This window comes from Lycorma delicatula, chromosome 7 (assembly GCF_047948215.1).
Source record: "Lycorma delicatula isolate Av1 chromosome 7, ASM4794821v1, whole genome shotgun sequence".
In the NCBI taxonomy this organism is placed as follows: Eukaryota; Metazoa; Arthropoda; class Insecta; order Hemiptera; family Fulgoridae; genus Lycorma; species Lycorma delicatula.
The window spans coordinates 45,258,490-45,272,558 of NC_134461.1; the positions used below are offsets into that span (position 1 = coordinate 45,258,490).

General features: G+C 27.4%; 1 protein-coding gene across 2 annotated transcripts in view; it reads right to left on the minus strand.

Annotated features, from left to right (window-relative positions):
• LOC142327848 (uncharacterized) overlaps positions 1–14,069 on the minus strand; it is a 66,699-nt gene that overhangs the window by 10,296 nt on the left and 42,334 nt on the right. For both annotated transcript variants that reach the window (XM_075371194.1, XM_075371195.1), the window contains exons 12-13: positions 4,848–5,119; positions 1,443–1,900 (exon numbers count right to left, since the gene is read on the minus strand). In XM_075371194.1, the coding sequence (XP_075227309.1) occupies positions 1,443–1,900; positions 4,848–5,119 (730 nt within the window). The remainder of the gene's footprint in view (positions 1–1,442; positions 1,901–4,847; positions 5,120–14,069) is intronic.

The following is a 14,069-nucleotide window of genomic DNA, read 5'->3' on the forward strand; positions in this document are numbered from 1 at the left end:
TAAATGAATTTTGCTTGTGTAAAGTTTTATAAAAATAAATAATGCCAACATTTAATTCAATCACTACCAATAAAAACAATTAAATTAATAAGATAGTTTGTATAACTATTCCAACTCATAATTAAATAACTTCTCTATAGAAATCTTAATTTTTTTGATTATTTTTTAATATACACAGTATATCTGAAAAGTTCCTGAACTAAATTAAATAAAAATACAGATTTAAAGATAAACAAATTTACTCATATCAGTCTGCTACACAGCTCTAAGAATACGCTTGTTGCAGTGCCGGTAGAGTCTGTCAAACACTCTGTTAGAATCACTTTGTGGGATCGCCTTCAACTACTCGGTGCAAGCTCTTTGGATGGTCAGAATATTGTTGAAAAAGTGGTCTTTCATATTCAACTTTAGTTTCCAGAACAAAAAACAGTCTGCTGAAGCCAAGTCAGGTGAATAGGGCAGGGGGATAAGACGGTGATTTGATTTATGGCATAATAATGTGTTAAAACTGTTGCCATGTATACTGGGGCATTGTCGTGCAAGAGAGTCCATCTGCCCAGTTCCCGGTACTCGGGTCGGATTCGACAAATGCAAAGCATCAGGAATTTCATTGCTTGCAAATAGAATTTAGAATTCACGGTTTGACCAGTTAGGAGAGTTTGTCCAGTTTTGTGTGCACTTTCACAATGAAATCTACAACAGAAATTTAGTTTGGGAACTTTTTAGACATACTGTGAATAATTTGTAAAACAAACATTAAAAAGTATTTTTTAGTTAATAACAAGAGTAATTTTATTATATGTTTTAATTTAAAGTGAGATCATAATTCTGTTAGTTCCATAGTTGGTGAATAAAAGTACTTTTAGACTTTTTTCCATATAAACCTTTTAATCGACAGCTGGTATCCTCAATAATTTTTAAAACACAACAGAGAAACAAGAAATTCTCTATAACTTTATATGTGGTTTCATTATAATAAACAAAGTTCAGTGCTCTCTTTATGTTTAAAACAGAATGCCACAATGCTAATGGTACTATTTATATATTTAGCATATTTTTTCACACAAGAAAAAAATGACCTCCTTGTTTTGAACTTCATTTATTATATGAAAGGCATTGTCACTTTAAACAGTACTAAAGTTTTACTTGCACATCTACACAACCATGGCAGCGAATGATTAATTTTACTGAAGAAATGGACAACACACAAGTTTTTTTTAAAAATACAATCATGAAATTTAAATCATATTTAATTTATTAAATTAAAATAAATTTATTTTTAATGTGAATAAAAATTTAAGTAAATGTAAAGCGCATAAATAAAAATTTTAAAATACTACAGAAAGAATTCTTTGAGGTAATATCAAAAACATAACATACAACACCTACATATATCTGTTTAAAACTAATACTATCATTAAAACTAATTCAACTAAACTTACTGTATTAATGTGATGATAGATGGCAGGTGTCTGGTAATGACTAACAACAGGTGCAACATATACTGATGATTCCAGTGGTAAAGGTGGTGGAGGTTGTGATGGTGGTGGCGGAGGTGGAGAATGTAATGGTGGAGGTGGTGGTGGTGGTGGTGGAGGTGATTCAGGTGGCGGAGGGGGAGGTGGTGGAGGAGGTGGAGGTTTTGCTGTGTAGTACCTCTCAGGTATATCAACACCAGGTGGCAATGGTTCACCATGTACAATTGGATGAATTGGCAATTCACTAGGTGAAGAAGATAAATGCAATGGAGGTGGAGGTGGAGCTGGTGGCAGAGGCGGTGGACTAGAAGGTGGGGGTAGAGGAAGTTCAGGAGGTAATGGTGGCAATGGTGGAGGTGAGTTCTCTCTAATTCTTGGAGGCGGCGGTGGTGATGGAACAAATGGTACTTCTGATTTTGGACCTAGAAAAAAGATTAAAATGAAACAAATATTCTTCTAAACATTAAAATGATGGTTTTAATTTTTACACTAAAAAAAAATATAAGAAAAATATCATTACAATATTTAAAAAACAATAAATAAATGCACAAATTTAAAAAATTCAACTTTTAATTTCAAGCCGTGAAATTATAAGTTAAAATATACCTTGCATTGCAATTAATATAATACTAACAGTATATTTACAATTTATGAGATATTAATACTATAATTTATAAAAAATATAAATAATTTAATCACATAAGTTCATTTTTAACTAAAAAAAAGCAGATTTAAGCAGAACAAGGGAAGAAAAATTCAGCATACATTTTAAATATTTTATTTAATGTTCACCAGATGTAAAGATTATTACAATAAAAGAAATTATACTAACCATATATAATAGTAATAATGGATGCAGAAATAAATTGATTAAGTACAAGATGAGCCACCACTGAGGATTGGTTTACGCTGTTGTAGTGTGTACCATTTAGTTTAAATAGTCAAGAAACAAACAGTTCGTTATTGAATTCAATATATATGTGTGTGAACACTTTTTGTCTCAGATTTAGATTTTGGATTCAGATTAAGTATTGTTAGCAAATTACAAAGTTACATGAATGGATGCAATCAGGTTCATCTCAAAATGACTGCCAAAATTAAAATTTTGTAATATTCATTGTGCAACAATGGTGTAAGCTATCAAGCTGATTCTAATGCACTAAAGAAAGGTTTACTAAAATATATAAAAATCAATTTTGAAAATCAAATGTAAGATTCCAAAATGGCAGAAAAAATGCCATAAAACACAAGATAAATTATATTAACTTAGCATAAATAGAAGTTAGATATAATAACTTTGTTAGAGATAAATTAATAATTGAGAGAACAATATTATTATAAGAATGTTTGTCTAGGATAGTCTTAGTAGACTTTTCATTTATAATAGTCATTGTTTTGAATAGGAACTTACACAAAAGTTCGCCATATTATGTAGAAACTATTTTATAATATCAAACATATATTTAAAAATTAATGACCTTGAATTAATAAATTGGCTCAAACTTTTTCAGGAAAATTTTGCCTTTTTATGGTAGTTTTTTGTTGAAAAATATGTGCCTACGAATAATTAGTTTTTAATGGTTTAAAAACTACATGCAGTAAACTAACTATTGCAGATTGTTTTCTCGCTTTAAAATATGTTCCTTAAATAGATATGGATGACTGATACATTAATCAATTTACAAGTAACATTAAAAAAAAAAATCCTGTAGATTTTTTTAATGAAACGGATAAAGAGGTTACATACAAATAAAACAAGTTAAGATTAAAAAGCACATCTCATGTTTAAAAAAATTCAGGGTTTTGCAATTATTGACTATGTTATATATGTACTAATTAAAACAGACAACATATAATGTACCCCTAAAGTAAAACATATGATTCTAAAGTGGAGTATAAAATGGCATCAGAAATGAAAAATGAAAATGAAGGCATCAGAAAGGTGAATCATAAGCAGAAAAATGAAACTGATACCTATACTAAAAAAATGGAGTTCATGGACACCTAAACAAATTAGCTGCAGCATTTTCATTATACGTTATTTTTACCATTAAAAAGAAGAAAAGATTTTAGGGAAATCTATAATACGAGGGTAAGTCAATTATTATCTGCAATTTAGTTGGCTGCTCCGCTTTCTGTTTGCACCAAAGAAGAGCAACGTTCAGTGATCCGTTTTTTGTGGTCAAAAGATGTATCAGGGGCCGAAATTCAATAAAGACTTTTGGTAAAGTACGGGAACAATGTGTTGCCGCAACGGAGTGTCTACGAATGGATTGAAAAATTCAAAAATGGTCGCACAAGTATTACACACGATGAAGGAGCCGAACGACCATTTACCGCCAGAAATGAGGAAAACATTGAGCGTCCAAGTGACATGGTTTTCTTAGACAGACGAGTAACTATTGATGAAGTGGCGCATCGGCTGCAAATCAGTCACGGTTCTGCCTACGAAATCATCCAAAACAGACTTAGGTTTTATAAAGTCTGTGCAAGATGGGACCCAAAACAACTCACACAGTAGCATAAACAAACGTGCTTGGACATCTGCCAAAAACATTTGGATTGCTATGGTAACGAACAGGACATCTTCTTAGACAGAATCATCACTGGTGATGAAACATGGATCCATCATTTACGATCCTGCCATTACTAGAGAGTAAACGGCAGAGTATGGAATGGAAACATCCAAATTCTCCCTGCAAAAAGAAGTTTAAGACCCAACCATCCGCAGGAAAACTGATGCTTATGGTTTTTTGGGACTCACAAGGCCCAGTACTGAAACATTATGAGGAAAGGGGCAGGACAATAAACAGTGCGCATTACAATGAGATGCTTACTGCCAAGCTGAAGCCTGCAATTCTAAGCAAACGCCGAGGACTGCTGTCAAAAGGTGTTGTGTTGTTGCACGACAATGCCCGTCCATATACTGCTGCCCACACTGCTGAAAAGCTCCAGAAACTCAACTTTGAAGTACTGGCTCATCCTCCATATAATTCTGATCTTGCCCCTTCTGACTGCCACTTGTTTAGTCCACTCAAAGAGCATTAAGGCCGTCAATTTACCTCGGACGAAACACTGAAAGAAGCGATGCATTCTGGCTCACAGCTCAACCGAAAACCTTCTTTTATGAGGGCATCAGGAAGCTTGTGCAACCATGGACCACGTGCGTTGAAATGAAAGGAGACTATGTTGAAAAATGATATACATGTAAGTTTCCTATTTGTATTGCAATAAAATTTATAACTACATTGCGGATAATAATTGACTTACCCTCGTAGAATAATTTTCTTGTTTGCATAGGAATTAATCATCTAAAAAAAATTTATACATAGAAATAGGATATAATTTGCAAATGCAACAATTACTTACCAGCTGAATCAACTTCTGCTTTTAATGTCTCTGAAATAATGGGAGGTGGAGGTGTAAGATGTTCTGCTACTGAAGCGCTACTCTGCGATACTGAAGTAGATGGTACTGATGATGACAGTGAAGATGTGGAAGGATGTGGTGGCGTAGTACATAATTCCATTGCTTCACCTTCAGCATTTTGATTTGCATTTTCTATTTGATTTGGATACTGTGGATATTCCCATTGTATAGCACCACTCTCCATATGACAATAGTAATAACGGTTGTGTAACCTAAAGCAATGAATAAAACAAAAAGATCAGATAAACAGTAAATAAAAATATTAATAAATACACAAACAAAACAAATTTTAAAAATGTAATAAAACAATTAATATTTTTCATATTGAGCAACGGTCTTCCAACATCAGCTGAAACAAATTTTATTAAATAATTTTAAAAAAAAATAATACTAAATTATAAGTTATTAAACCTACAATGAAATAATAACAGCATAAAAAGATATAGTAAAAATACTACTGTTAAGTTTTCAAAATCTTTCAATTCGGTAATTTTTTTTAACAAATATTAATTTTGAAGCGATTCATCTTCAGGCTTTTATATTTGCATCTAACATTCATGAAAAAATTTAAAACACTATAAAACACAAAACAGGAGTAAAAAAATGTATTATTTGCAAATATATTTCTTTTATATATCAGAAAATAAGGTTGCAACAATTTTTGAATCTTTATTAAAAGTTTGTTTATTATTATAATATAAACCTTTTTCTATAATTATTAATTTTTATTTATTTTTAGTTACTACATTTTTATTAAATTTCTAAGTATGATAACAGCAGCAATCTTTTCTTTTTTTTCTGTTTAGCCTCCATAACCACCATAAGGTATTACTACAGAGGAGAATGGGGATGATATGTATGAATGTAAAAAGTTTAGTCTTGAACAGTCTTATGTCGACCGTTCCTGAGATGTGATCTACTAAATCTGATATAATCTTGTAAATTCTGTTGACTTTACCGTAAGTAGGCCAAACTGTGGTTTAATGTAGAAATAAATATATAGTTTAATCAGTGTTTAATTAAACTGTTGTAAAAGTTTTAAATCTGACAAGCTCTTGTTTAAATAAATAAATAAAAAAGATATAAAGCTGAAGCGATCAACTCCTAGGCGTCATCAATTAGAAAAATAAATTACAGAATTGTCAAGTATTGGTAAAATTAAAGCTAATTATCCAAGTAATATTAATTAATTTTAATTCAAAAGTTATAAAACAATAACAATGCAATCATTTAATTCTTTAAACATTTTTGAAGTGCATTGAAATATTAATGAATTTTTTATTTAAGTAATTAATACTTTATTTATTTGTTAAAAGTAGCTAAAATGGCAAATATTTTATTAATATAAAGTGTAAAAATTCTACAATGTTATTTTAAAATTTAACAAAAATATATTTAACAAATTATTCAGTTAAAGTAAGTTGCAATATCAATGCTGTTATTATGTATATAAATAAAATTATACCATATTTCATTAAAAAAATGCCATTACTGTTTAATTTCAAATCACATAAAATGTTATCTAAACTGACCTGTATTTAATAAATTTGAAAAAGTAAAAAAATTACTTTTTTAAATTTAAATTCTTCTAAAGAATAAATTATAAGTTACATGTAACCTGTACATTTATAATACAAAAACATCCATCGAGAAAGGGAAAAAAGCAATGGCAAATCTTTACTTCATGCACTAATTATAATGATTAACCTCAAACTGGGTGCTGCTGTTATGCCTTTAAACCTTGGTAAATTTTTGTTTAACTCATATATTATATCAAAAACATTTAAAAAAAATTAATACAGAGATCTTGAAGTAACTGTTAGTCCTCCTTGATAACCTTAAAAAAAGTTTGCAAAGAAATTTATTAAAAAATAAATAAAAATAGTTTAATATTAGAGAATAACTTAAATTATTTTAATAAATGTCTAAGAAAAATAATTGAAACCAAATAATGGATTTGAGTTCTATAAAAAAATAAATATGAATGTTTTAAAAAAATCAGTCAACATTTCAAATTACAGGCAAAAAAAAAAAATTATTTTCTCTTTCATAAAAATATTATTAATCTTCTGCAGAAACATACTTTTCCAAAAAAAAATTCTGAATACACTAAAATTTGCACAGTGAATCATTTTCAAACTCGAATAAACTAGTCTTAGTACATTTTTTCTAGAATGTAAAAGAATATTAAACAACATCTGATGCATTACATTTTACTTTCCTAAAAGAGCAATAAATAAAAATTAAAAGATAATTACTATATAAAGCAGCACTAAGTTTGAAGTCACCAATTATATGATATAAAAATAAATTAAATTAAAAACTGTCCTTTAGAAAAATAAATACTTCTAATAAAATTAAAAGACTGTATCATCTGACTAGTTCAGTAAAAATTAATTAATTTTCATAAAGGCAGTAACCTACAGTAAAATACCTATAAATAATAAAGTGAAGTTTATATATGAAACCTGAAATAACTTCTTAAATTCAAGATTAAATTGCCTCTTCAAGGCTGTAAGCCCCAAATCAGTCCTACATGGCCTTGTAGATCAGATTTTGTGAAGCTAATATTTAATAACAGAATTTTAACAATAAATTTCTTGCCAATGTAGAAATTAGTAACCTGTCTACAGTGATGTATGAAAAATATATAGCTATAACATTATTTTTAACAAGCCTTGGGTTATCCAACAGAGCAGATACGTATCCAAGCAGATCATAAGTATTTAAACAGAGGTAAAATATCAACCTTTCAAACAATGGTCCTTATAGGTTATCAAATTTAAATAAGCTAGATGCAATCTTCCTTCAGGTTAAAATGTTCTGCCAGGATTTAGAGCTAGTTATTTACCATAACTATCAAATAACTGTCATTTAAAATAACAAATCAAACTACTGGATGGATTGGATAACGAAAAGTGGAGAACAGAGTGAAATATAAAATTATGGATAAAGGCATATTATGTACATTGTACAGGTAGAAGAGGTAGTTCTTAGAATATTAACATTTTTCGCCTTTGTATGAAAACTTTGAGAAAGTGAAAACTTATATTTAAAATAAGAATGAATCTTATATAAGGTGGTAAATGGCATACTTTTGAAGCTAGCGAGTCAATTAGCATATGGAAAATATTTTGTTAAGTAGGAATAAATATTGATAGCCTAAGTCATGTTTAATTAACTAGCTACCTCAATCAGTTATGTTAAATAGTAGTGAATAATAACCTAGCTTTTCTGAAAAATGGTTAAAAATAAATTTTATTTAATCTACAAATACAAAAAAAAACTAGATTAACCACCATTACTCCAATCTGTTTCATTAAAAAAAATAAATATTTTTTCTAAAGAACAGTTAGTCACACATTATATATAATAAAAATGTAATGTAATTTACTTAGCCAGTAAAAACAATTGTAATAGATTAATGCTTATATATTTATTCTAGAATATTTATAATACCTTTTACCTGTAGAATATGTTCTGATCTATAGTGATACATGTAAAACTGATAATGGGGCAAATAAATATACTTAAAAGTAGAATTTGTAACTAAACCAAAAACTACTTCTGTATTTATCTAAAATAAAGTTTGAATTTTCACTTAAAAATTTAATTTTTTTCAGAGTAAATGAAGGAAATAGTAAATTATTAAGTAGCTCTCAATATAAATAAAGTAATTACACAATTTAATTTAAGTAATTACTGTATAATTTTCAGTAACGAAAATTAAAAAAGGAATAAATTTATGACACTAAAAATTGTTCATCTTTGATTTTCAAACCCTGAGATTAAAACTAAATATCAACAAATTATGTCGTACTTGCAAATAACATATTGAACAAGTAATAAAAAAACAAAAGAAACTTTACTGAATGATGATCGCACATAAAATCTTACTAACATCACTAGTAAGCAAAGACATCAATTATAACATATTCTTCTTGATTTTTATTTAAATACATTTTTGTTCAATAGCTTTAAAACAACTGATAAGATTTTTCTTGAAACAGATTCTAATAAAACTTACTAGGATTATTTCTTAATTACCTAAGTGTATACACGAACTAGACAAAAAACTAGCCTTAAAAGGCTACAATATTAGAAAATCATCTAACATTATGATAGTCTGCCCTTTCTCATCCACCATCTTTCTCTATCCTTGATTCTCTTCTCCATTATTCGTTTTGAAAGCACAGTTATGACCCTGCTAGGTTCTCCATCCTGAGGATGCTGGAAACTAAAAAGTCAGGACTCGGATCAAAAGTCAGAAGTGCCTCTCAGATCCATCATTCAGAATCCTTATGAACTTTGTCACAATTTGTGCTGAAGTAAGAAAGATAAGGACATTAGTACAAAGAACATTAAATGTACTACTATTGGCCAATCAACAAAATATTTCATTTGATAAAGCTATTATCAATGATTTAGTTTACAATGTAGATTTTTGATGCCAAGAAGCAATAAAAGCTCTTTTTTAAATTCATAGCAACAGTTAGGTTTGTAATATAGCAAATTGATAGACATTTTTTTTAGATGACATTGTTCTATAGCAATAAGAACCACAAAAAACCCATATCAGCACATATCAGTTGTACATGTAACACATTTCACTAATATTTTAGTAAACTTAGATCAACTCTGTTGAAAAACTCGTCAGACTTGTTGAATTTAGAAGTCATCATCTATCATCTGACTGGATCGAAAGACATCATCATTTTTCTTCCAGAAGATATCACTAATTCAAGCACATTGAAAGCACGCACGTACAAAGTAAAGTTGTAACAAACATCAACATCATATGGCTTTGTATATATAGCTACTATGTAAGTGATATTCATTTTTGTTTTTATAAACAATACCAAAAATAATTTGGTACAATATATATAAATATATAATAAAGAAAAACAAAAAATAAATAAAACCACTTAGACATAACTGGAACTAGATTTGGAATAACTTCCAAATAACTGGAACTAGTTCTTGTAAAAACCCACTTGTTTGGTAGATGAGTTACTCCTCAAATCGTAACATCCAATAATCATGGTGTTTCTAGCTCTCATTTCTTTTCATTAAATAATAAACTTATGTCCAACAAAACAACATGACTCTGCCTAACTTTTTAAATTAAAAACAGCTCAGTTTAATGAAAAATCAACTTGTGTGATGAAAATTATCAGCTCTGGGGATGGCCAGTAATATTATTGTACTACATGCTTTTTATAGTCATATAAAAAAAATTCTAATTAAATAACTTCTATAATTCTGGTGCACAACCAAAACAACTGGTTAATGAAAATCAACCTTTTTACACAACTGCAGAACAATATACTTTTGCCAAAAAATAAACTAAATCTTTTTGAATGATTAAACTATTATTAAATCAATAAAAGATGTTTTTTATCTCTTTTAAAATGTGCAAGGGAATCTTATCACATTTCACTGAATAAGATTTAAAAATAAAAAGGTAGAAAAAATCTTAGTTAACATAAAATTACAAACAAATAACCATAAACATAAAAACATTTCAGTATATCTACTATAGAATGGTCATTGCTTAATATTTTAGGATTTTGAAATTTGGCAACCATGTTCTCAACGACAAAAAAACTACAATAATAATCTGAAGTTTCTAACAGGTAAATTTATAAACGGAGGTACTTTAAATTTTTAATCCTTAAAATAAAATTTAATTCTATATCCTGAACATTTTACAATTTGATGCAGATTACAATTGGATATGTACAGAATAATTTTGGAACTATGGAACCATAACAATGAAAAGATTAATCAGCTATTAAGTAAGATTTTTCAGTCTTTAAAATTTGAATATAATGTCATTTTGTATCTTCACTCTCTACTTCTAATAATTAACTTAGTTGAAAAAGAAATTTTCGTATGGCTAAATGTGAAGGACAATGATATTGAAAAATATACAAATACTATAGACTTTTCCATGGTCAGAGGTAATTAAACATTTATATACATGTAATATGAATAAATGCTCTGGTTAGATATGGAGTACAATGGTCTAGTCAGTTGAAGAAATAGTTCTTTGTTGTATAATGGTTTTGTTTTTATCTGTAACATGCTTCTTTGCTGCAAATCCTTTCAAAGAATGTAATGATCAATAAAGATTTTTTAAGGCTGTAGCCAACATAAATTTTTGTTATAAAATTAAAATTTTTTAGAAGTAATTGTACAAACAATATTACCTAATATAGAGTACTAGAGATTTTAGATGAGAACTGTGTATTGTAGTTGAAACTGAAACCAAATGGAGGAGTTTTATAGGAAGAAGGTTTTACCATTATAGCACTGGACAAATTAATATTCCAAAACCTAGATAAAAAAGTCCTCTATTCAAATGATACTATAATTGATCTGAAATGTTAAATAATCAATGACTTATAATACAAAGGTAATCACTGTTTTGTGTGTTCAGCAAAGAAACATTCAAAACACATATCTAACAAAAATCAATGCTGTAACACAACATAATTTCTGTAATAATATTCTAAATACAAACAGGAGGTTATAGAATGCTGTAGGGATTACTCTTACACAAGATTATAAATGGTGAGTTTTGATTTAATTTTTTTTTATTTATAATTAATGACATTTTGTTAGATAATGTTTAACCTATTTCTTGAGCACAAAGAATTTTACATTATTTTATCTTAATTTTACATTAAATGATGGTAGTTTGGATAGAAGTTTAAATACAATGAACTGCCAAAAAGCTGAAAACTGGAAATCTAATTTTGTGGTATAGGATCTTTATTACTAGAACTTCCATACGGAGGAGTAAAAGTATAATTTTCCACATTACCCTAAAACTGAGAGAAAATATTTAATAAAAGAATTTCAACTACTAATCTTAAATTTTTTGAAATGGAAATGGACTTAGAATCTAAAAAAAGGCATAATTTTTAATAATAAATATTTTTGTCACCTGAAACATCTGAAAATTATATTTAGTTTATAGGAAAATTGTTTAAAAACTAAGAATTTTGTTTGGAAAGGTTCATATTCAGAATAATTTCAAATGGGAAATTTATTAATTTATAATATTCAGAATAATTTCAAATGGGAAATTTATTAATTTATAATTATAAATAACTCTAACAAAAAATAAATAAATCTAACAGTTGTTAAAAAAAATGTATTATTTCATAAATGTAACAAATAACATTAAAATAAAAACAATTTAGAAAAAATATTTAAACTCAATTTTTCCTATGAAATTAAATTTTAAATGATTTAATAAAAAGATAGACCAAACAAATAAAAATCTATGGTTGATCGCAACTTTTTTCAGGTGGTAGGAGATTTGAAAATAGATAATTTTTCATATATAGAAAAATCTCATTTTTATTAGTTAAAAAAAAAGAAAAAAAAAGATATATACTAAATGAAAAATGCACAAAGAATAACTGAAAATAAAAACCGTACTCCAAAACGAAAAAATACGAGTAAAGATAAATGTTAAGCAGATATTGAAGATAACATATTTTCCATCTTGAATCATTTTGAAGTACCTAATGAAAAAGATCAAAGCATATTAATCTCGAAAAAATTATACATCTATAATAATTATAACATAAAAAATTATACAATTATCTTAAACTAATGAAACATGCACACACAAGCTAACAAACCCATACACACAAAAACACACATACATCCACAAAAAGTAAATAAATAAAAAACCATCCAGAGCAGTAAAAAAAAACCCCCTACTCATACAATCAGAATATATTTGTTGCTATCAGCATCGTTATAATTGTGTTATTATTATTATTGCAGTTTAACCTAATTTTTTTCAAATATTTATAAAATAGCAAATTTAAGACTTTGTGTCATTAGTAAAATAATTTTCATGGCCTAACTTACTAACTTTTATTATATTTACCGATTTAATAAAACCTGTCTGCAATAGAATTTTACAGGACTAAAACAATATATTATTTTAAGGGAACTACAAAAACTATTATAAAAACTACTGTAGAAATTTTGCAATTTTTTTAACTGCTACCCCAACTTATTAATAATTTATAATATGTAACTTCAACAAATTTTAATTTAGAGACACTGAAAAGTACATTTTATTTTACATTGTTTTTAGTTTTACTTTTCTTTATTTAAAATGTGGATTAATATATAAAAATACTGCCCATATGAAAACGAATTTACAAGAAATTTAAAAGCAATAAAAACTGCAGCTTGAAAAAAATAATAGGAAAGCAGAAACATGTCCAAATTTTTTTTAAATATCTTGAAATCATCTTGCAGACAGTGTAATCTTTCATTTATAAAAACTTCCACCTTTTGTAATCTGTTTATTTAGTAAATACTAAGGCTTAAATAAACAACAGCTCAAATTGAGAACCTCTTCCAATTTTTAAAACAAATAAAAGATTTAATAAGCTTTCAAGAGTAGTTATCAAGATCTGTATAACATAATAAACGAAATGTTCAAAGATCAATTTAAAACAAAAGTAGGAATGTTAGATGAATATTACACATATAATAAAAAATCTAATAACCTTATCTAATGGATTAGTTTTTAAAAAACTCTTATTGTACACAATAAAATAAAAATGATTTTTTTTTATCCAATTTAATTCTACAACATCTAATTCAAATATTATTAGACTATATTACTACAGACAGTAAGAAAATGGAAAAACAAAATTTCTGCTAGTTGTGTAATCACAGTGTTTTACAGAGTGAATACAAAGCAGTTAAGAGAATTCATTGTAAACAGGTTTCTGTTAAATTTAAATTCCATTAAAAACAGATTTTAATGTATAATAATTAATAAAAATAATTTATCCATGGATCTCAATATATTAACAAGAATTAATAATATTGAAATAAGCAAGTATTTGTAAAATAAAAAATTAAGATTTTTAAAAACTTTACATTGTACTCAACATGTAAGAGTGATTAAAAATTTACTTCCCAGGAAATTTGGTTATAACAGTTGTAAACTTTTGGTCATAAATGTTTATATAAATTGTGAAAGTAGTTATTTAGAACAAAAGTGCCAGAATCTGAATAAACTTAAAAAATTTATTTAAATTATTTCAACAATACAGTACAGTAAAACCTCAATGTCACAGGAGACTGATTATATATTGATTCAATCAAATTTAAAAA